A 19,277-nucleotide genomic window follows, 5' to 3' on the forward strand; every position below is an offset into this window, starting at 1 on the left:
GGGACCCATGGGGGGCTGAGAGCCGGCATGCAGCTGGGGAGCGGAGCTGTGGCTCAGCTCTTTCATGGGTTGGAGCACCCACTGGAGACTTCCAAGCCCCCTGGTGCCGTGGGCGGTGTGTGAATTTGGCTTTCTGCTCGGCAGTGGGTGTGAAGAGACTGTGAATTCTCATCAGTGCTTTCATTACCTTAATAAAATTACTTCAGGTCTGCTAAGTTCTTTTGCAGAAAAATAAGACATAATTGCATGTTTCGTTAGCTTCTCCTTCCCCTGAGCCCCAAAAAGAGCTCATCCCCTGGGTCTCGCTTCCATGGCCGTTTGTAAAATCCATGTTGACTACAGGATCTTCTCCAAGAGCCCAGACCAGGTGAGGAGCTGATAAACCCTGCTCGGCACGCAGCTGCTATCAGGATGTCCCCTCTCCCTCTTTCATCCTCGGCTTTGACAGATACTAAGAAGTTATTCTGAGCTATGGTCTTTTTGAATGTTACATTGTCAAAGCTTTTCTGTAAGAGACAAGTTCTTACCTAAACTCATCCACTCTACAAAAATAGCAGTGATAATGAGCCCAAAATGAGGCGATTAAGAACTGGCATTTGTTTTACCCCATGGCTGCCGTTCACCAAGGTCTGTCAGCGTTATCCACCATGCCTTACGCTCTCCGTTACCCTCGCTCTTACATTGGCATCTCTGTTCAGGTACACGCTTGGGACTTGTCCTGTTCAGGCCTGGGTGGTGGCAGTTTGGGGTCAGCAGCAGCGCGTAGACCAGAATTAGCAGTCTGGGCTAATCCGAGGTTTTTTTCAGCGCATACTTTGCTTTGAAACTTGTATTTTTCCACATAGCATCTCTGATGCAAAGTGATAAACTGGGGAAGGTCTTTGCTGTCACCAGCTGTAGCTTGGTCAGAGCTCAAAGACCCTACTACCCTTTGGATGGCTCATTGACGCAGCAGATACAAGGACTGTAGAGATCAAGAGAAAATTGCCTGGAAGGAAGTTGATGTTAGATGCTACTGGATGGTCTTGGAGCAGGTGGTTGGATTCATGGAATAATTAACGGGTTAATCAGATCTTAAATTCTCTAAAGATCCCTGCAATAGAGATGGAGGCCATCCCTATAGCTGAGTTTTGGGAATGGTCCAAATTAATGGTCCAATAGAAATGGAGTGGTACCTCCTAGCTGGCAACATTGCTGCACTGGGGGTGTCTGTTAAGCTTCTTGTCTCGGTATCTGCTGTGCACTGTCTTAGGAATACAGAAACCTCCTGACAAGTGTCACTTCTTTTCCTGGGGTGGCTGTAATAATCGCGTCCACCTTAAGGTGGATCAAGGTAGATGCCACACCTGCTGGTAACCAAAGTTGTTAGCAACGTCGCTTGTGCCCTACCTTGTGCCTACAAGGGAAAAGTTGCTGCTGTAGAGACCCTTAGATCCTTCCTTCACTCTTCAGCCACTGCCTGCCTGATAGTGTGCAAAGATCCTGGGCTCCGGGCACATGGATTTTGCAGAGAATGAGAACGTAAGTACTCTGACAGAGCACATGCAGCATACTGGCAACAAAAATATAAGTATGAAGGTCCATAGCCCCTTCCCGGGTCATGGAACCAGTGCTCTGCAAATGAAATCCTAGTTGCAGTCGGTTCAAGCTCTGAAAAACTGGCTACGCTGTGCTCTTCCACCAGCACTGCGGTGGGAGAATAGCACGGGGGAGAGGAGGGCTCTGCTGGCTGGCACCAGCTGTCGGAGCTGTTGTGTGTCTCTAGGTGCAGCTGCAGGATAGGAATGAGAGGCTGTACGGGCTCGGAGACCTGCAGGAGAGGATGGAGAAGCTGTCTGGCTCCAAACCAGATGTGTCCACCAGAATGGTCTACAGTGAAGAGGAAAAACTGAAGGTAAAACAAATACTTTAGGAGTTGGAGAGAACTGAGCTGTGATGGCGTGTGGGGCCAGTAGATCTGCAGTGGAAAATCTGGTGGGAAACGTTGGGGCCTCTTTCTAGAGGGGTATGTGTTGTGCTCGCATTCCCCGCTGTATCCTGTTGAAACAGTATGTTGGCCTCAGAGTCAGTCCATGGCCTTTAATAACGTCCTTTCTCTCTCCTAGATTTCCAAAGACCTCGTTGATCTCCAGATTGAGACAAACAAAATGAAGGAGCAGTATGAGATGGAGAACTTCGAATTGAAAAATATGGTATCCAAAAGTGTGAAGTCAAGTTGATTCAGCTCTCCCAATACCTTTATCCAGAACTGCAGTTCATTACACATCCATCTTTGCTTTGCTTGATATATTCTCCTGGCTTTAGCTAGAGCAGTGAATCCCCCCCTGACACCCCAGATACCGTGAAACTCACGTGAAACTCATCCATCACTAAGTCATGGCATAACAGAACATGTTTGGCCAAATAAATGCCCTGTGATTGCTGCTGGTCTCTGCCACAGTCTAATTCCACTGCCTCCCCTCTGCAGATCCTGGCCCTGGAGAATCGTGTGCAGGAGCTGGAGCTCTGCAGTGAGAAAGTCACCGGGGAGCGGGATGCCTTACGGGAACGCCTGCACGCTCTGGAGACCAGTCGGAAGGAACTGGCGGATGAGTACATCATTTTGAAAAGCAATTACCTGGCCCTAGGCAAAGAACTGGACCGGGAGGTGAGAGAGGCTGCAGAGTTGGCCCTGTTGTTCATGACTCCATCTCACATTTACCTGATCTACAGCCAGCTTGGTTGCCTTTGGGTTGCATATCCACGTCACAGCTCAGGTCTGATAAGGTTTTGTCAGCCATGAGACGGCGTAGCTCAGGCATGGTTTTGTTTTCAAGGCCCAGGGATTTCATGTGACGTGGTCACCTTCTAGTAGGGCTTGCAGAACCGGCTCTGCTCAGCACTGAGCCCACGCTGACCCGTGCGCCGTGCTCTTCTGGGCACCCCGCTGTCAAGAGTCTTTCTCTTTTCACGCCACCCCTCATCCCCATCGCTAGCAGTAACGAGGAGGTCACTGCGGGGCTGGTCTGAGTGCACGTTGCAGGTCCCTCTTGACTGCCAGCACGCTTTGTTTCCCTTTTTTTCTGCATGGCTTGAGCAGGCTGCACGTGAACTGATTGTAGTCGCTCTCATTTCATATGGCAGCGGGAAGGGGCCTGGAAGTTTTTGAGGTTGGCGAGTTTATAAAAACACCGAATGTAAGCAAGTTTCTGATTGTTCCTTAAAATATAGTGAATTTCCTGGTGACTGTTAGCTTAGCGATGGTTAACTAAAGTATTTTGGACCCAGATTTGTGTATTTCTTTGGCAAGAATAGCTATTTCAATAGACCTTCCTCTCTTCCCTCCCTCTCCCCCCTCCCACTTCTCCTTCTTTTTGAATTGAGTTGGATGACTGACACCCTCCTGCTTCCCTCCCCCGGCAGATAGCTCAGCTGGTTCAGCCAAATGACCTGGTTTACCATACTGGCCCTGTGCAGAGCTGTGGTGGGAAGATGTGGGGCTGGGACCAGGCATGCTGGTTTGGGCAGCGTCCAGTCTCTCTTCACAGCGAGCATCTGTCTGTAGAGCTCTGGTAGAGGAATATACGAGATCATGGTCATCCCGTTGCAAATAAGTGAGTTAGTGACTCTTGCTAAGCTGTCATTTGTTTCCCGTAAGCTGAGGAATGGAAATTTCTTACGAGGAGGCAAGCTCAGCTGCTTGCAGGGGTGTGAACCCACCCCGTCGTCCTGCCGGAGCACGAGGCAGAACGCGTGCAGCTGACTGTCAGCAAGGCAGCGCGCTGCTGAGACACAGTACCGCCGGGCTGCGGAGGAATAGCTTGGCGTTCAGCAATCTTGGTTGCTTCTTGTCCCCAAGGGGGTGCAATATGTTAGGCAAAAAAATGGGATGTTCAGGTGGCTGACATCTCTAAATGATGGGTTGAACAGGTTGGTGGTAATAACACCCTGTTTTCACGTGGGTCCTGGAATATTTCCGAGAGTGAAAGCACAGGGATTCAGCTCTGTGCCTGGATGGCATCCTGAAGAAGCAGTGGAGGAAGGTCCAGAAGCCAAAACTCCTTGGTTGTAATTCATTTAGGCTGAGGATTTTACCCCAGTTTCTTGGCTCTGACTACCAAATATCCCTGCCTGAAGCAAAAGAGGCTCCAAATTGGCAGGCTGGGACTTGTCAAGGCATGGGCCTCTTGCTCATTATTTTCCCAGTGCGGACTTTCCCAAAGGAAATGGGAAAAGCAGCCTGCGGTTCTGCCCCCTCCCCTTCCCTGGCGCTTTTCTGGGGAGACAATGAACCTTTTACACATTCCCAATTACAAGTGCTACTTGTGACCTTGCCAATATGTTGTCATGGCTGCTTGGCGCAGAAGCAGCTCGGCGAGCTCATTCACCGTCCCTTGTACGGGAACAGTTAGAGCCTCTGAATTGTCGCGGCCCCCATTGTACGGCTCGATTCACACATCGCCCTGTGTCTGTCTCAGGCGAAGGAGCGCGGCGGAGTTGGCCTTGCCTGTCCCTGGGGAAGTGCCTTCCAGAAGATGCCAGTCAGACACTTTGTGCCTGTTTTCTAACTCGCTGTAAATTCTTCCTTTTCAAGACGCTGACCTTTTCTCAACTCTCCGTTTCCTCCTCCTCCTTTGTTCGGCGGGCTTATGCCCGTCTGCAGCGGCGGTATGAAGTGAGGCTGTCAGAGGGAACCCAAACGGCTGCGAACCCCGGTTCCGCGCTGGGGTTTTCCCTTGGAGCCGGGCCAGGCTTGGGAGCACAGGGGAGGCAGCGAACCCCATCGCAAACCTGGGACTGCCTCTTTCTTTGGCTATGCTGGTACTTCTGCGCTTGTGTGACCCCCTCTGATCAAATTGTCAGGGCTGACAGCTGCAGATGGATGGTTTTCGGTTGGAGAACAAGCAGCCTGTCTCTGCGTAGCTGTCAGTTTTCACAGCTGTATATCTCACCTCTTTGTCAGCCTCTTTTCTCCTCTCCTCTCTCCCTCAGCCCACCCTGTGCTATCTTTTGATAAGCTATTCTCTCCACGGATGACTCAGATGACCTCTGCCTCCCATCCTCCCGATTCACTGCCATGGTAACAATTACTCAAGCTTGTCCCCAGTCATAAATCCCATCAAAGCTTTGTTATCTACATAGAAACCCTCCCGTGAGACATGAATTCCCCCAGTGTTCCTTCCAGATCACCTGTAACAGAGCCTTTCTCATTCAGATCCTCTTTATCTTTTGGAAATGTGTCACTTCACACCAGCACCCGCTTTTGAATCTCGCTGCCTACACCGTGCTGTGGGCTGGCTGCTGCTGGAGGGATGCATTCAAACAAAACTGGAATTAGCTGGGTGGCATCAGCCTAGACGGATGGAGACTTGGCCCTTCTCTTACATCGTGGAGCCCAGCACTGTTCAAAGCCGTCGCGTGGGGAAAGCCATGCCCGGAGGGTTTGGGAAGCTGTGGGGAGTGGGACAGGGTTAGCGTGAGGAGGGAGGCTGGAGGTCAGGACGCGGTGGCAGAGCTGTGCCCAGGGCTGGGCTGGCACCGGGATCTGTATCTGAATGTGAGAACAAGATGGGCAGCGGGAGTAAGGTTACCTGTGAATAATCCTAATGCCTGGTGATGATACTTGCCCCACATTCCCCTGAGAATTCAAAAATCACTGATATCTTTGGACATATGAGAGACAACTAAAAATAAATCTTGCTTTCAGGAGGGGATGTGAGTGCCTGCTTCGTGTACGCACCAAGAGCGGCCGGTAGGTGCTGAACACGTGGAGCCGGAGAGGCAGGATTTCACAAGCTCTTTTCTTCTTGTTTGACCTGGCAGGTCGTGAAGAACGAAGAGCTCGGCCTAGAGCTGCTCAGCCTGGCCAATGCCAGGGGCACCCTTCCCCGCACAGAGAGCAACCGTGCCCCCGCCACGGCTGATGAATCCTCTGCTGAGCTGGAAAGAGAGCGAGCAATGGGGCGCCGTCTCTCGGCTCAGAAGGTGAAGGTAAGGACCTCTCTGCCCTGTCACTGCCCCTTGGAGAAAAGGAATCTAACGGGCATCTTCTTCTGTCTCTTACTAGCCAGAAGATGTAGTTGCCTCTGAACATGAGCGGCAAAAGCCAGAGAGAAACGTGAGTGTGTGTGGGTCTGCTCCTGGATTCTTGGGGAAGCAGAGGGGGGAATTTATTCCGAGTGTGGCTGGCACCTCCTGGTGCTAACTTGAATTTTGTGGATGAGCTGATGCCTTGGTTTATTTTAAATTTTTTTTAAGCTGTGCTGTTGAAAAAATGAGACTAGAGTAACTCTAGCTCTTGCGCAGGCAAAAGGTGAGAGAGGGCAGCTGTGAGTGCCCCTCGGTGAACAGAGGCAGGAGTTTAAAAGCCAACAAGTGCAGAGGGCGCGTGTTTATTTTCTTCTTGCCGATACTCGAGAAAGATGGGGGCGATAAAGCACCCGAAACTGAGAGCACGGAGATGCTCCCTGCCTTCTTCCCATCTGCAGCCTGTGCAATACCAACTTGGGCTCCGCCACCAGCTCCCACCGGGAATCTGAGTCTCAGAGCGAGACTCTCCCGTGGGGGAACAACACGTGTGCGCTTCCATGTGCCCTGTTGTCTCCAGAGCACACCCTGCTTCTGCTGTGCTCCAGGGCAGTGGTCTCTCCCAGTTAAACCTCTCCTTTCCCCAGTATGTCACTGCTCAGCTGGACTTGCACTCAGCTTGGAGGCTCTCCTCACTTCTTCCTTGTTCACCGGTCCCTCTACTTAGCTCAGCCCTCTGTCTCATCTTCCTCTTCGTTTGTCCCTCAGTTGCTTGGAAACCAGGATCACATAAAAGTGGAGCTTGAAAAACTGAAGAAAACCTATGATTCGCAGCAGCAGAATCTGGAAGAGAGAGTGTGAGTGTTTGAGGGCACAGCCTTCTGTTTGGCTGGGCATTTATGGAGCTCGTTGCAGCTGAATTTGAACCTTGGGCACAGGAGAGGAGGCAGCCCGCCTTTGGTGGGGTACAGGGTGGGAAATGACAATTGACCCTTGGAAGAAGTGAGGCCTGGAAGCAAAACCTGATGTTTTTGAGGCTCTTAAGAGGGTCAGCCGTCTGCTTAAAAGTGTTTAGGTACTGGATTGGCCTATGCATTTCTGAAAATCCACCTTCAGTGACACACTGGCAGTGTGACGGCCCAGAGATGAATCCAGCGCTAGACCTTACCCCCACAGTGGTTCTTCCATCAACAGGCTGGGATGGGGCTGGTGTCCTGGCAAGGGCTGACGCTGGAGAACTAGACCCTCTGACTGGGGAGGACATTCACCTTTGGCTGCGAGAGCTCTGTGGCCGCTGGTTGGCATACAGCTGATGGGGGTTGGCATCCCATGGTGATTTCCTTCTCAAAGCTGGCCTGTATTGAATGTACTGAGAAGTTTGGGGGGTTAAAATAAAAACACACCTTCTTCGTGCGTGCCCAGGATTGCGATGGGGAAGGAGCTGCAGGAGGCGAAGGGAGCGATCGGGGACACCCAGCGCAAGCTGGCGGAGCAGTCAGCGGTAAGGGCAGGCTCCCTTCCAGCACCCACGACCGCCCCTGCTCACCCGCTCCTCCTGGGTGCCATGTGCTTCTCCTAGACCTAGGGGGATGGAAATCTTGTACTGAGGTATTCTGACATGTCTCCCTCTCCAGAGAGTTTGTCATACCAAGGTGTTCCTCCCTGCGCAGTTTCCTTCTCCAGGGATGCGATGCACGTGGTGGAAGGTGCTGCTTGCCACAGGTGGTGGGAGGAATTTTATTCACAGATATTTAGAAAGAGTTGGTGAGATCACCGGGTGGGGGGAATTGTAAATGACAGAAGGTAGCAGGGGAATAAAGACTATAAACATTTCCATTGGGGTCCTGGGAAAACCCAGGCCCTTCCCAGCTCTGGTGAAGCTGAATATCTGGAAATGAAGGCCCCTGTCTCTTACGGAGCTTCTTCGTGCCCCTTGCTTGACCAGGGGATGAGGGCAGGAGCGAGCATGTTTGCTGTGCCTAGGTGCTGCTCACCTCCCAGAGCCAACTCCAAGAGGTGGAGGCGGAGAACTCCCGGCTGCAGCTCCGGCTGAAGCAGCTGAACGAGGAATATCGCTCCCGGCTCACGCAGTACATCAAGGACGTGGCGGTGGGTACCCCCAGCCCCAGGAGCTCTCCTGGCCTTGGGAGGTCTCTCCATGCTGCTGTTTCCCCTCCTTGCTGGGCTGCCGAGCGGAGCAGGCAGTGGGGCTTGGGAAGCCATGCTTGCAGCTGGAAGGGGGGCTCGGTGCCCTTGGCTTGGCATGGGGTTGGAGATGCCAGCCCCCCTCCTCACCCAGATTTCCTGCACGGCCACACGAAAGGGTCTGTGAGTTTCTGCTGGGCCTTTTCTTGGTCAGATTACTTGGATTGAAAGATCTTATTTACAATGGCTGCCTTCCAGTTGGCTTCTAATCGCCATTGCCCTGACAACGTCCCATGGCAAGCCAGGCGATGCCACTTCTGGCTTTGTCGCCGCTTCCATGGTGACTCTGCTGCTGTCCCCACAGGGAGCTCTGCCAGCTTCCATGGTCGGCTACAGAGCTGTGTAACGCCAGTGCCTGGAACCTGCTCTGGGAAGAAGCACCTTCGATGTAGAGTAGGTCCCCCAGCGCATGGTGAGGACTCGGCACAAGGCAGGCGTTTCAGGCAGGTTCAGGCATAGATACCTGATTATATTGACCAGTGAGACTGGGAAGAAATCTCTTTATACCCTCCTAGGTAGCAATAAACAGGTTTTGGCACGAGCTTCTGTGTCAGGAGAAGGCACCACAGTGCGTAGTGATGGATCAGGAGACTAATCAAATCAAGTTTTACTATTAAGAATAGTTGAATTTCTAACAAAGCGATCTTGAAGCATCTCCTGGCTAGCAGAGAGAGCAAGGCATGGTGGAAAGAATATGGGACTGGAGATGGTAACTCTCGACGCCAACTCGTGCTTCCCTAGGCGGGTCACTGAAGCAGTACTGATGCCTTCTCTGTCTTCAAGGGCCATGATGGAAGTTAGTCTTTCCTGCTCTTAGAAAACAGAAGATGTGCCCTATTCTCTGTGCTGGTGGCACAAACATGTCTGGACCTTCTCTGTGGGAAATGGGTTTCGTGCCTTAGGGAACAAATTGATCACCTCGATTTCTTTCTCTGTATGTTTAAAGGAGTACATGGACAGCAAATCCAGCAATGTGACGGGGCCTAGCAAAGCCCCAGCTGATCATGCTCACATGAAACGCTTTGTGGACAACATGCTGAAGGATATCAGAGCTTCCTACAAGACGCGGGAAGAGCAGCTAGCTGGAGCGGCACGCAGCTACAAGAAACGCATGAAGAACTTGGTCATGAAGCATGAGAACCTGCTGATCGCTTACGGGTAGGGATAAGCCAGGGTCTGGGCTACCTCTGTCTCTTCAGCTTATTGCTAAGGACCAACTGGAAGTGCCCCATAGCACCCAGCCCCTTTGCCGACAGGGAGGCAAACAAGGCTCCAGGTGGAGCAGAGGATCTGGAGGGCACGTTTACCTCCAAGCCAGGAGGAAGGTGTCTCCAGCTACACATGAGGGTGCTCTGGACACCCGGGAGCTGCTTGGCACATACGTTTCTCCAGTGTAAAATTTAGGTCGAGAGATTGATTCCACGTTGGGTGGTGTGGAAATGCAGAGGTACCACAAATAACTCCTGCCTCCCAGCCGGTCTCTGCGATGTTCTCAGCTCTGCTCCACAGCTCGCTCAGCAGCTTGGGCTGTGGGAAGCAGCAGAAATTCTCGTGGCATAAAAGCCACAAATAGCTCTAGGACAAGCTCCCTTCAGAAACGCTCCTAGGAATATTGTGCATACTGCAGGGCTCTCCCACTTATCCTTTGCAGGTGGACTGGCTCTCGGTGGCCAGAAGCCAGCAGGTCCCAAGCGAATTGTACCTCCATCATCAGCAGCAAAATGTTGAGTGCTGTTACCTAACCAAAGCTACCAGGGACTAACCCCTCTGGCACATTACAGGCTCCAGCGAGAGCAGATCCGGTCCTTGGGCAGCAGCACTACAGATTGTGGCCCTGCCGAGCTCCACTTTTCCATCACAGACCCAGAGCTGCTGACAAACACAACCCGGGAGCTAAACCGGCTGCGGGAGGAGAAAGCGAAACTGGAGATGCAGCTACGTGAATTGCAGAAGGTGGTGGCTGGACTGCTGGCTTTCTGTGGGGGTGAAACTGGGGGGGTGGTGGGGAGAGTCTCACGAGCGATAGATTCGGTCCCTTCCTGTTGGCATTCCCTGGGGGTTTGCCGTGTCTGCTTGCTCGCTTTCTCATTTTGGGGAAGAGATGGGGTGTCCAACCAGTCCCCTCGTTGCTTCAAGCCTGTTGCGTAGGGGTGAGTTACAGTTAGATGCAGGAGGCTGAGCAGCCCCATAGATTGGGGTGACGGAGCTCTGGGAGGGCTGAGGAGCAGCAGATGTTAGGGGAGAGCTGCCAGGCCAGCAGACTCGCTCACTGCTAAAAAAATAGGTGAGTAGGGGAGGATAGGATGGAGTTTTCTGTTCTTAAATGCCTTTGCCTCAGCGTGAATAGCTAAATGAGCAGGAGACCACGGTCAGAAACACACCATTTGGCCCCACGTCCTCCCACTGGTTCTGCCTGGGCAGAGACGTGTCTCTTGACGTGCGTGAGATAAGTTTGTTTAAAAATTAAAAGGATGAGAGACCTAAACCTTAAGATGGTGCTGCACATCGCTTCCTTGCCAGGGCGCTGGTGGCTGTTAGAGTGCTAGGATATGTTGTGCCGCTTCGAAGCGGCAGGGAGAATTGCAATGGTGTAATGCTTACAGGAACGCTGTTCTCCCTTTGCCTTCAGAACAGACTGCAAGAAACCTCTGCCTTTCCGCTGTCTCCTGAGCAGTAAGTGCTGTTTGTTTCTCAGGATATTTGTAATTGTGAATTCTCCTTGCTGGGTGGGTTGAGGAGTCTTTTCTGCTTTACTTGGAGATGGTAATAAACAGGGAGAAAGCGAGCTGATGAGGACTCACCTGAGAAGAAAAGCCAGCTGTCGGCTCCGTGCAGCGTTTCCTGCCGTGAAATGAGTTGGTCATTTGGGCCTTGATCCACGAAAGCTCTTAAGCACGTGTTTGATTTAATCGTGTTTTTAGTCCCACTGAAGTTAAGCATACGCCCGAGTGCTTTAGTGGGTCACAACCCGAGAAAAGCAAGTGAAACGCCACCAGTTTGGGATGGTCTTGTTTCTCCTCCCTGCCAACGCAGAGGCTGGGCTGGAACCCTTAGGTGACCCTGTACTGATACATCCCTGGCTTCCTGACATGTCCTTTATTTGCACATTTTTGATGGGCCTCTTCCCCCTGCTCTGTTATTCTGCTGAGACTCTATCAATTGTAGCTGTGGAGAGGTGGAACGAAGTGCAGGAGAAATCTGAGCTGGGATTTTTCAGCCTTTTAAATTGTGACAGCCTAGAAAACGCGTCCCGTATTTCACTGAGGAGACGGTCAGTCATGCCTGAGTCGCTGGGCTCTGGAGGAGCATCTTAGAGAAGAGCTTGAGCCTTAACCAGGCTCTGCCATGCTGAAAAATAGTAGCAATCCTTGAAGACATGCATTAATTTTGGCAGATTTGCCCCAGGAACAAGACAGAGAAGTTCCAGAACCTGCCTTTTAGTGGTGCATCTTGTTAAGGTTTTTATAGCTGCCAAGAGACTTTACGCACTTGAAACACTTGTTTTCTGTGTGCTGATGGGTCCTACCCGCGCCATTACCGCGTTCCTCTAGCTGGAGACGTGAAGCCTGGTGCTGCCGCAGCACTTCAGCCATAATTACTGCAGCTTCTCGTCTTTATCGGCTGCGCGGCTTCCCCATTTATTGTTCCCTTCTCTTCTGCTCCCATGAAATCTCTGCCGTGAATTCCCGTGTGCCTGGGCCGGGAGGTTGCAGCCACCAGAGGGAACTCTGGCAGTCACAGCGGAGCCGCTCTTGAGCACAATGCATTCCTTCCCTTCATACAACCCAAATTCCCCCAGCATCAGATGTGACCTGTATTTTGCTTATTCAGACTGGGACAGAATAGGAAGAACTTTCCCACAGCTGGGCTGCACAGGCAGCTCACCTATGGCGCTCAGCGGCCAGAACGGGTGGGTTTGTGCTCCGAAACGTGAAAAGGACCAGCGTTTGGCATTGATCGCTCTCTATTTTCATCAAATTCAGTGTCAGGTTAAGGACTCTTTCTGGGCGGAGCCCTCTGATGCATGAGTGTTGATGTGAACTTGGAACAAACCCGGCCGTCGCAGCGGGGAATCCCAGGTTGGCAGAAGGGCTGCGACTCTCGTGCCCGGGCACAGGGATGGCACTGCTGAAGAAGTCTAGGGCGTCGGGAGACAAAAAACTTCAGAGCGCTGAGGTTTATGGTCTGATGGACACGAGTTACATCCAGGCCCTGAACAGAGCTCTGTGATCTGTGGATGGGCTGGATTGGAACGTCCGGGCATGATCAAAATCTGCTTTTCTCTCCTAGGCGGCTGGAGGAGGAGGGCTGGGCAGAGGTCAGGAACCAGCTCCGGCAGTTCGCACGCACCACCCAGGTAAAGGTCTGGAACAGCCCATCTGAAAAAAAAGCTTACCCTTTACCCATGTGTCAAAGATGTGATGCCTCAGGTCGGCCAATATGCTGCTCCAGGCTGGAGCAGGGAAGCTTTCCATGGAGCCTTGCTGTGGCTTTGGCTTCATCCCACCAAGTGACGTGAGCAGGTCCCCGGCCGGTGATGTATCGAGGCTGTACTTTCCTTTCTAAAAGAAGGAGAGCAGCCCTTACCAGCTCAGCACTGGACCGTATTGCTCCCTCTCTTGTTTCAGCACAAGCATTTAGGCACCTGTATAACAAACTGGGACTATATTCAACCTGTTTCAAGTCCAGTTTGAATGTGAATCACCTTTCCAGTCTGGTTCCCCCTGCGTGCAAAGATATTTATGCCGCACTCGGGCACGGGGTGGCCCAGAGCTGGGAGGAGAGCGCTCTCCATCCACAACGCTGCTCTACAATACCTGTGAAACCGTGGTGATGCTTGGTGGGACTGGGCTTGGCTGAGGTGAGGTTTGCTGTCCCAGTGATGGCAACAGTGGGGAGAAGGGTTGGTGTTGGGATGCCTTCTACGCTGACTGCCACCTGGGGGCTTTGCAAACAGAGCAGAGGTTCAGCTTTCTGTGGTAGACAAGGCTACAGAGGTGCTACCAGCCCATCTTCCATGTTGTGCCTTCCTCTGTCCACAGCGACCTGAAGAAGGGCTTCACCTTTCTCTGGTCTCTTAGAGCTAAACACCTAAATTGTGCCTATCTTTGTGGCCAAAAGAAGGGAGGTGGCATGGCTGGGAGGCAGTCCCCAGTGGGAGCGGGGCCTGCCGGGGTGAGCTCGGTCAAGCACCTCAGATCCTCCTGGTGACACAGGGACTGTGCCGTTAACTTGGGCAAGGTGATGATGGGGCTGGAGGAAGGCTGGAGAGGGACTTTTTGCAAGGGCATGGAGTGATAGGATGAGGGGGAATGGCTTCAAACTGGAAAAGGGGACATTTAGATTAGATATCAGGAAGAAATTTTTCACTGTGAGGGTGGTGGGGCACTGGCCCAGGTTGCCCCGAGAAGCTGTGGCTGCCCCATCCCTGGAGGTGTTCAAGGCCAGGTTGGACGGGGCTTGGAGCAACCTGGGCTGGGGGGAGGTGTCCCTGCCCAGGGCAGGGGGGTGGGAACTGGATGGTCTTCAAAGTCCCTTCCAACCCAAACCATTCCATGATTCTGTGATTCTATGATCTACTGCCCAGAGACACTATGCAAAAACCAAGTGGTTTTTTTATCTAAAAGGGAAAGTCATTTCCCTTTGCAAAAAACTACTGGTGTGAAAGCTCTCTGGGTCTGCGTGCTGATTCTAGCGACCGCTCCGCCTGTTGTCTGTGAAGCCTCTGGGGCAGTTAACGATGGTTTTGGCAGGCAGGGGTTGCTGCCTGTCCTGGGCTGGCCCTGGCCCCCATGCCTGCGCTCTGGCCAGGAGAGGCTGCCCACTCTGTCCGGCCGATGCCCAGGAGCGGCGGTGCCTGCAGAACACTGTGCTAGTGTCACCAGGCTCCTTTCCCCACACACATCAGTTTTCGATTGCTTTTGTAGCCCAACGCCAAGCGGTGCCGGAGCTGAGTGATGGGGAAGCGGTCAGTCTCGCCTGGTGGAGCGTGACTGAGCAACGTCACTCCCATCTCACAGCGCTCCCTGTTTTCTCCGTGTTTCCTTGCCTCTCCAGGAGGATTTGGAGCAGGAGAGGAGCCAGCTGCTGGCTCGGGCGGTCGTGGCAGAAGAGCAGGTGTCGGAGCTGCAGGAATACATAGATAAGCACCTTGCCAGGTGAGATAGTAGCATCCCCCTTCACGAGTTCTCTGCTTTGTGCTCCGGGTTTATCTCCCAGGCTAATTGCCGGCGACATCACTGGGCCTGCCACGCTGTTGGCTCCTGACCTCACTGCTGCCTTCCCACGGCGCTGCCGGCACGGCTGATGTCCGGTGCCACGTCCAGCTGTGCGGGCAGCTGCCACCATCCCTTGCTCCGCGGGGGCAGGAGGGGCAGCGTCTGGCCTGCTCCACGGCACGTCTCCTTCCCTGTGTGCTCACCCATCCTTTGGAGGAACCTAAGAAAGGGATTGCCTAAAATCTAAAGCCTTCCAGCCTGCCCTGAGCTATGCTCCTCTCTCCTTGGCAAATCACGCCCCGAAGCGGAGAGAACAGCTGCTCGGGCAAGGAAGGGTGAGAACAAGCAGGGCACGTCTGTTGGAGCAATGGTCCAACTCTGCACCCGCCGTAACGCCCCAACCAGCTCGGCTGTGGTCTCGGGTCAGACTCGCAGCCTTGTCGCTGGTACCATTGCCTGGCAGAGCTGACAAACCCCTCTTCCTTGGGAAAAGGCTGCGGTTTTCTATCTGCCGGGGCTCAGGTCCCAGCGCGGCTCGGTGCCTGGGCTGGCTGCTCCGCGTTAACTGACACCGTGTGCCCGCAGCATGCAGGAAACACCAGGCAAAATGTACATTTATGTTTATCGCTCCTGTGTGCGAGCTATCGGTGGGATTGTGACCACGCGGGCAACGACGGTGCTGCTCCCTCCTTGCAGGTACAAGCAGGAGATCCTCCAGTTGAGGAAGGTCGCTGGCAGCGAGGTGCCACGCGCCCTCAGTGCTGGGGTGGCCGATACTCACTCGCTGCCCAGAGCTAGAAGGACCATCAGCCACCAACCGTAGCTCTCCACCACAGCTCTGAGAAGCGCCACAATCACAGGAAAGAGCAGGATTTAAAAGGAGAGGGCTTTCTGGTGCGTGGGCTGGCTGGGGCGAGTATCCTTCCCCGGCTGAGAGCTGGGAGGCACAGTGAGGGAAACCACGTGGGTGTTCTCAGTCTCAAATTAACAGTACTAAAACAGGATGAGACAACTGCGTCTCATCTATCCTCTGGCCCCTCAGCTGGAGGAATTCTGCTGGTTCCCCGAGCACATCGCGCCTCGGGACATGAGGTCAGGTTCCCAGGCAGCTTTTTACTGCCGAGCTGCAGGGACAGGTTCCCGTTCCTGCCATAACGTTTCCCCTGGGTCAGACCTGGACCGGAGTCCAACTCTGCTCCCGCCTTTCCTCCCCTCTCAGCTTCCAAGACATAAGGGCTGGTTCAAGCTAGACTTCAGTCCAAGAAGTCAGACAAAGGGGATGAGCTGCTCTTTTATGGTGGGAAAACCTTTTTTTTCTCTGTGTTTGAGTGGAAAAGGGAATGTTATCTAAGGTGAGCAGGGCCAAACTGGACAAAATTCCCTCCTGAGCCGCTGTCAAAGGGATGGCGGAGCAAAGCCTGAGGCCGGGAGCGGCGGCGGCTCCGGCTCCAGGAGCACCCTGCTGCTCAAAGGCAAAGCAAAGGTCTCGAGGGAAGAACCATCCAAATGTTTATTGTGAAAAATTAACTAGAAAATAAAGTAGCAAACATACAGAAAAGAGGCACTGGAGATTTAGCCCTTAAATCCTGTGATAATTCCAGGATTTCTAGGTTGGCTTTTCCTCTCTTTTGCTTCCCCCAAAGCGCCCGCTCTTTGGCAGACGAGGAGGGACCACCACCCTGCAAGTCCCTGGGCCAAAAGCTTGGCCAAGCAGCCTTCTCGCTGCTGTCCTGAGCTGAGCCCGAGGGCCGGAGAGGCTCTGACCCCTACCGCTGCTGACCCTGAATGCCAGGCTTAACGAGGCCGTCGTTAGACGGGGCTTCCCTCCGCGCTGCTCTGTGCTGCTCGCCGCACCTCCTTCATGTCATAAGCCCAGACCTGCTCCAGCCCCTGCCCCAGGGTGCTGGTGGGGGTCCAGGAGGGGAAAGGGAAACGTCCAGCCACCACCCGGGCTTCGTCGGGGAGTTCTGCGAGGAGCTTGGCGGCTAGGGGAGGTTTCTGGGGAGAGAGAGACAGCCACGGCCAGGCGGCCTTAAGAAAAGTCCCGTAGTGGCAGTGCCACCAGGGAGAATAGGGCAGCTTCTCGGCACGGCTGCTGGGTCCCAAGAAGATGACGTCAACCGAAGACCCTTCCAAAACGCAGGGCTGGTGCTAGCCCTGCGTATGGTTGGGAGCAGGGTCAGCTAACAAGCGATAAGACAAGAGGAAACGGTCTCGAGTTGCGGCAGGGGAGGTTTAAGATGGATATTAGGAAAAATTTCTTCACCGAAAGGGTTGTCAAGCGTTGGAACAGGCTGCCCAGGGAAGTGGTGGAGTGGCCATCCCCGGAGGGAGTTAAAAGACGTGTGGACGTGGCGCGTAGGGGCATGGTTTAGTGTGGACTTGGCAGTTCTGGTTTAACGGTTGGACTCAATCTTAAGCATTGTTTCCAAACTATATGATTCTATGATTCTATAAATCGGAGCGGTGCTGAGCACCAAACCGCTCGCTCGCAGCAATGCCCGCTCGGCCTTATTTTTTAAAGAGTCTTCGCCACCATCCCAGACCGTCTCTCTGTTCTAAGGAAACCCTCCCTCGAGCTCGCTCAGAACAAGTTGGGGCGCGAGGGACCGACTTACCACGCTGGGGGCCAGGAACACGATCACATTGTGGCAATCGGAAAGATTCACCTTAAAAAAAAAAAAAAAAAAAAAAAAAAAAAAAAAAAAAAAAGAAGAAGGAAATGGGGAATGAAAGAAGCAACAGGGAGAGGGGGAGCTGGGGGGGGAACTGTTTGAGTGGCCCAACACCTTGCGGGCGATCTTCTGAACCTCAGAGGAAGGAAAGATGCCCCACAACGTGTGGGACGGGGTTGTGCTGGTGTGACTGGGAGGTGGGTGTGAAAGCAGCGCCTCTTGCAAAACATCTGCCTCCAGCATCGTCCCAGAACTACATTCCCTGCTGGCTTTTCTCCGGTGGGGCTGTGGGTACCTGGTGCCAGCTTTAGCAGCATGTCTCTGAAGGCCACCATGCACCAGCAGCACCTAAGACCTCTTCTCAAAGCTGCTCTAAGAAGGACCGCTGCCGCCTGCACAACCAGCAGCCAGCCATGGGCTGACGTTCCCCTGGAAAAAGGATGATTTTTCCACCTCTTGGGAGCAGCGTGGCTTGGGGAAGGAGCAAGCGACCGTGGGCAAAGCCTGGCCAGAGGTGAGGACCGAGCCCTGGCCCTGCCCTAGCTATGGCCAACGCTGAGCACAGCCAGACCCTCGGGATGCCGTTACCTTCCACAGATCTTTCTTCAGGAAGGAAACCTTCCCGTGGTACCCAGCCTTCCAGGCCCGGTAGTTGGAGAGACACAGCAGCCAGGGATTGAGCTCATAGCCAACGGCTGGTCTGAGACCTTGCTTATAAGCCTCTACCACCTGGAGAGAGGGAGAGAGAGAGTTGCAACTGAAATCAACCCAGGTGTTGAGTTTGGGGGACAATTTGGGGGGCCAGGGGCTGTTGCCCAGCTCCACTCGCTCCCTCCTGCTGGCTCATGGGCAGGGTGACCTCGATCCTCGGCACTTTCCCCTAGGCTCTTTCCCCCTAGATTTGTTTTTCCCACCCTGCTCCCTGCGTGTGATGCCTTCTAGGACTGTCTAGGACCATCAAGGGTTGTCTATAGGGCTTTTTAGGACCATCTAGAGCTGTGTAGAGCCTTCTAGGCTTGTGTAGGGCCATCTAAAACCATCTAGGGCTGCCTATAGGGCCTTCTAGGACCATCTAGGGCTGCGTAGGGCCTTCTAGGGTTGTCTATAGGGCCATCTAGGAATGTGTAGGGCCACCTAGAACCATCTAGGGCTGTCTAGGGCCTTCTAGGACCATCTAGAGCTGTGTAGGGTTGTCTATAGGGCAGCCTAGGGCTGCATAGGGCCTTCTAGGGTTGTCTATAGGGCCATTTAGGGCTGTGTAGGGCCATCTAAAACCATCTAGAGCTGCCTATAGGGCCTTGTAGGGCTGTATAGGGCTTTCTAGGTCCATCTAGGGCTGTGTAGGGCCATCTAGGGTTGTCCATGGGGTAGTCTAGGGCTGCACAGGGCCTTCTAGGGCTGTCTGTAGGGCCATCTTGGGCTGTTTAAGGCCATCTAGAACCACCTAGGGCTGCCTGTAGGGCTGTATAGGGCTTTCTAGGAGCATCTAGGGCTGCGTAAGGCCATCTAGAACCATCTAGGGGTGTCTATAGGGCCATCTCGGGCTGTGTAGGACCATCTACGGGTGTCTATAGGGCCTTGTAGGGCTGTATAGGACCCTCTAAAACCGTCTAGGGCTGTGTAGGACCATCTAGGGGTGTCTATATGGCCTTGTAGGGCTGTATAGGACCCTCTAAAACCATCTAGGGCTGTGTAGGACCATCTAGGGGTGTCTATAGGGCCTTGTAGGGCCATCTAGGACCATCTAGGGCTGCCTATAGGGCCTTGTAGGTCTGTACAGGGCTTCCTAGGTCCATCTAGGGCTGTGTAGGACCATCTGGGTTTGTCTATAGGGCAGTCTAGGGCTGTGTAGGGCCATCTAGGGGTGTCTATACGGCCTTGTAGGGCCATCTAGGACCATCTAGGGCTGTCTATAGGGCCATCTTGGGCCGCGTAGGACCATCTAGGGGTGTCCATAGGGCCTTGTAGGGTTATCTAGGACCATCTAGGGCTGCCTAGGACCACCTAGGTTGGTCCAGGACCACAGCTAGGAGGACCATCCGGAACCACAGCCAGAAGCCAGGGGGTGGGTGGTGGTGGTGACGGTGGTGGGGTCCCACCTGCCTGCCTGGTGAGCGTAGCCCCCCTCCTGCCCTTCGCCCGCCCCGGGGGCAGCCCCGAGTCCCCCCAACCA

At 53.6% G+C, this 19,277-nt stretch overlaps 2 protein-coding genes across 2 annotated transcripts in view; one reads left to right on the forward strand and one right to left on the reverse strand.

Annotated features, from left to right (window-relative positions):
• The first annotated feature begins 310 nt into the window (after positions 1 to 310).
• On the forward strand, positions 311 to 15,252 carry CCDC78 (coiled-coil domain containing 78). The gene is made up of 16 exons (XM_009891561.1): positions 311 to 367; positions 1,471 to 1,521; positions 1,766 to 1,894; positions 2,106 to 2,192; positions 2,468 to 2,647; positions 5,803 to 5,970; positions 6,047 to 6,097; positions 6,775 to 6,863; positions 7,429 to 7,507; positions 7,990 to 8,115; positions 9,158 to 9,369; positions 9,993 to 10,189; positions 12,043 to 12,121; positions 12,502 to 12,568; positions 14,269 to 14,369; positions 15,126 to 15,252. The coding sequence occupies exons 1-16, from the start codon at positions 311 to 313 to the stop codon at positions 15,250 to 15,252; spliced, it is 1,800 nt and encodes a 599-aa protein (XP_009889863.1).
• Positions 15,253 to 16,238: 986 nt separating this feature from the next.
• FAM173A (family with sequence similarity 173, member A) overlaps positions 16,239 to 19,277 on the reverse strand; it is a 30,090-nt gene continuing 27,051 nt past the window's right edge. Inside the window, exons 4-6 of the mRNA XM_009891562.1 lie at positions 17,693 to 17,833; positions 17,048 to 17,098; positions 16,239 to 16,427 (exon numbers count right to left, since the gene is read on the reverse strand). Of these exons, the coding sequence (XP_009889864.1) occupies positions 16,239 to 16,427; positions 17,048 to 17,098; positions 17,693 to 17,833 (381 nt within the window). The remainder of the gene's footprint in view (positions 16,428 to 17,047; positions 17,099 to 17,692; positions 17,834 to 19,277) is intronic.

Source organism: Charadrius vociferus, unplaced genomic scaffold, assembly GCF_000708025.1.
Source record: "Charadrius vociferus isolate BGI_N301 unplaced genomic scaffold, ASM70802v2 scaffold619, whole genome shotgun sequence".
Classification (NCBI taxonomy): domain Eukaryota; kingdom Metazoa; phylum Chordata; class Aves; order Charadriiformes; family Charadriidae; genus Charadrius; species Charadrius vociferus.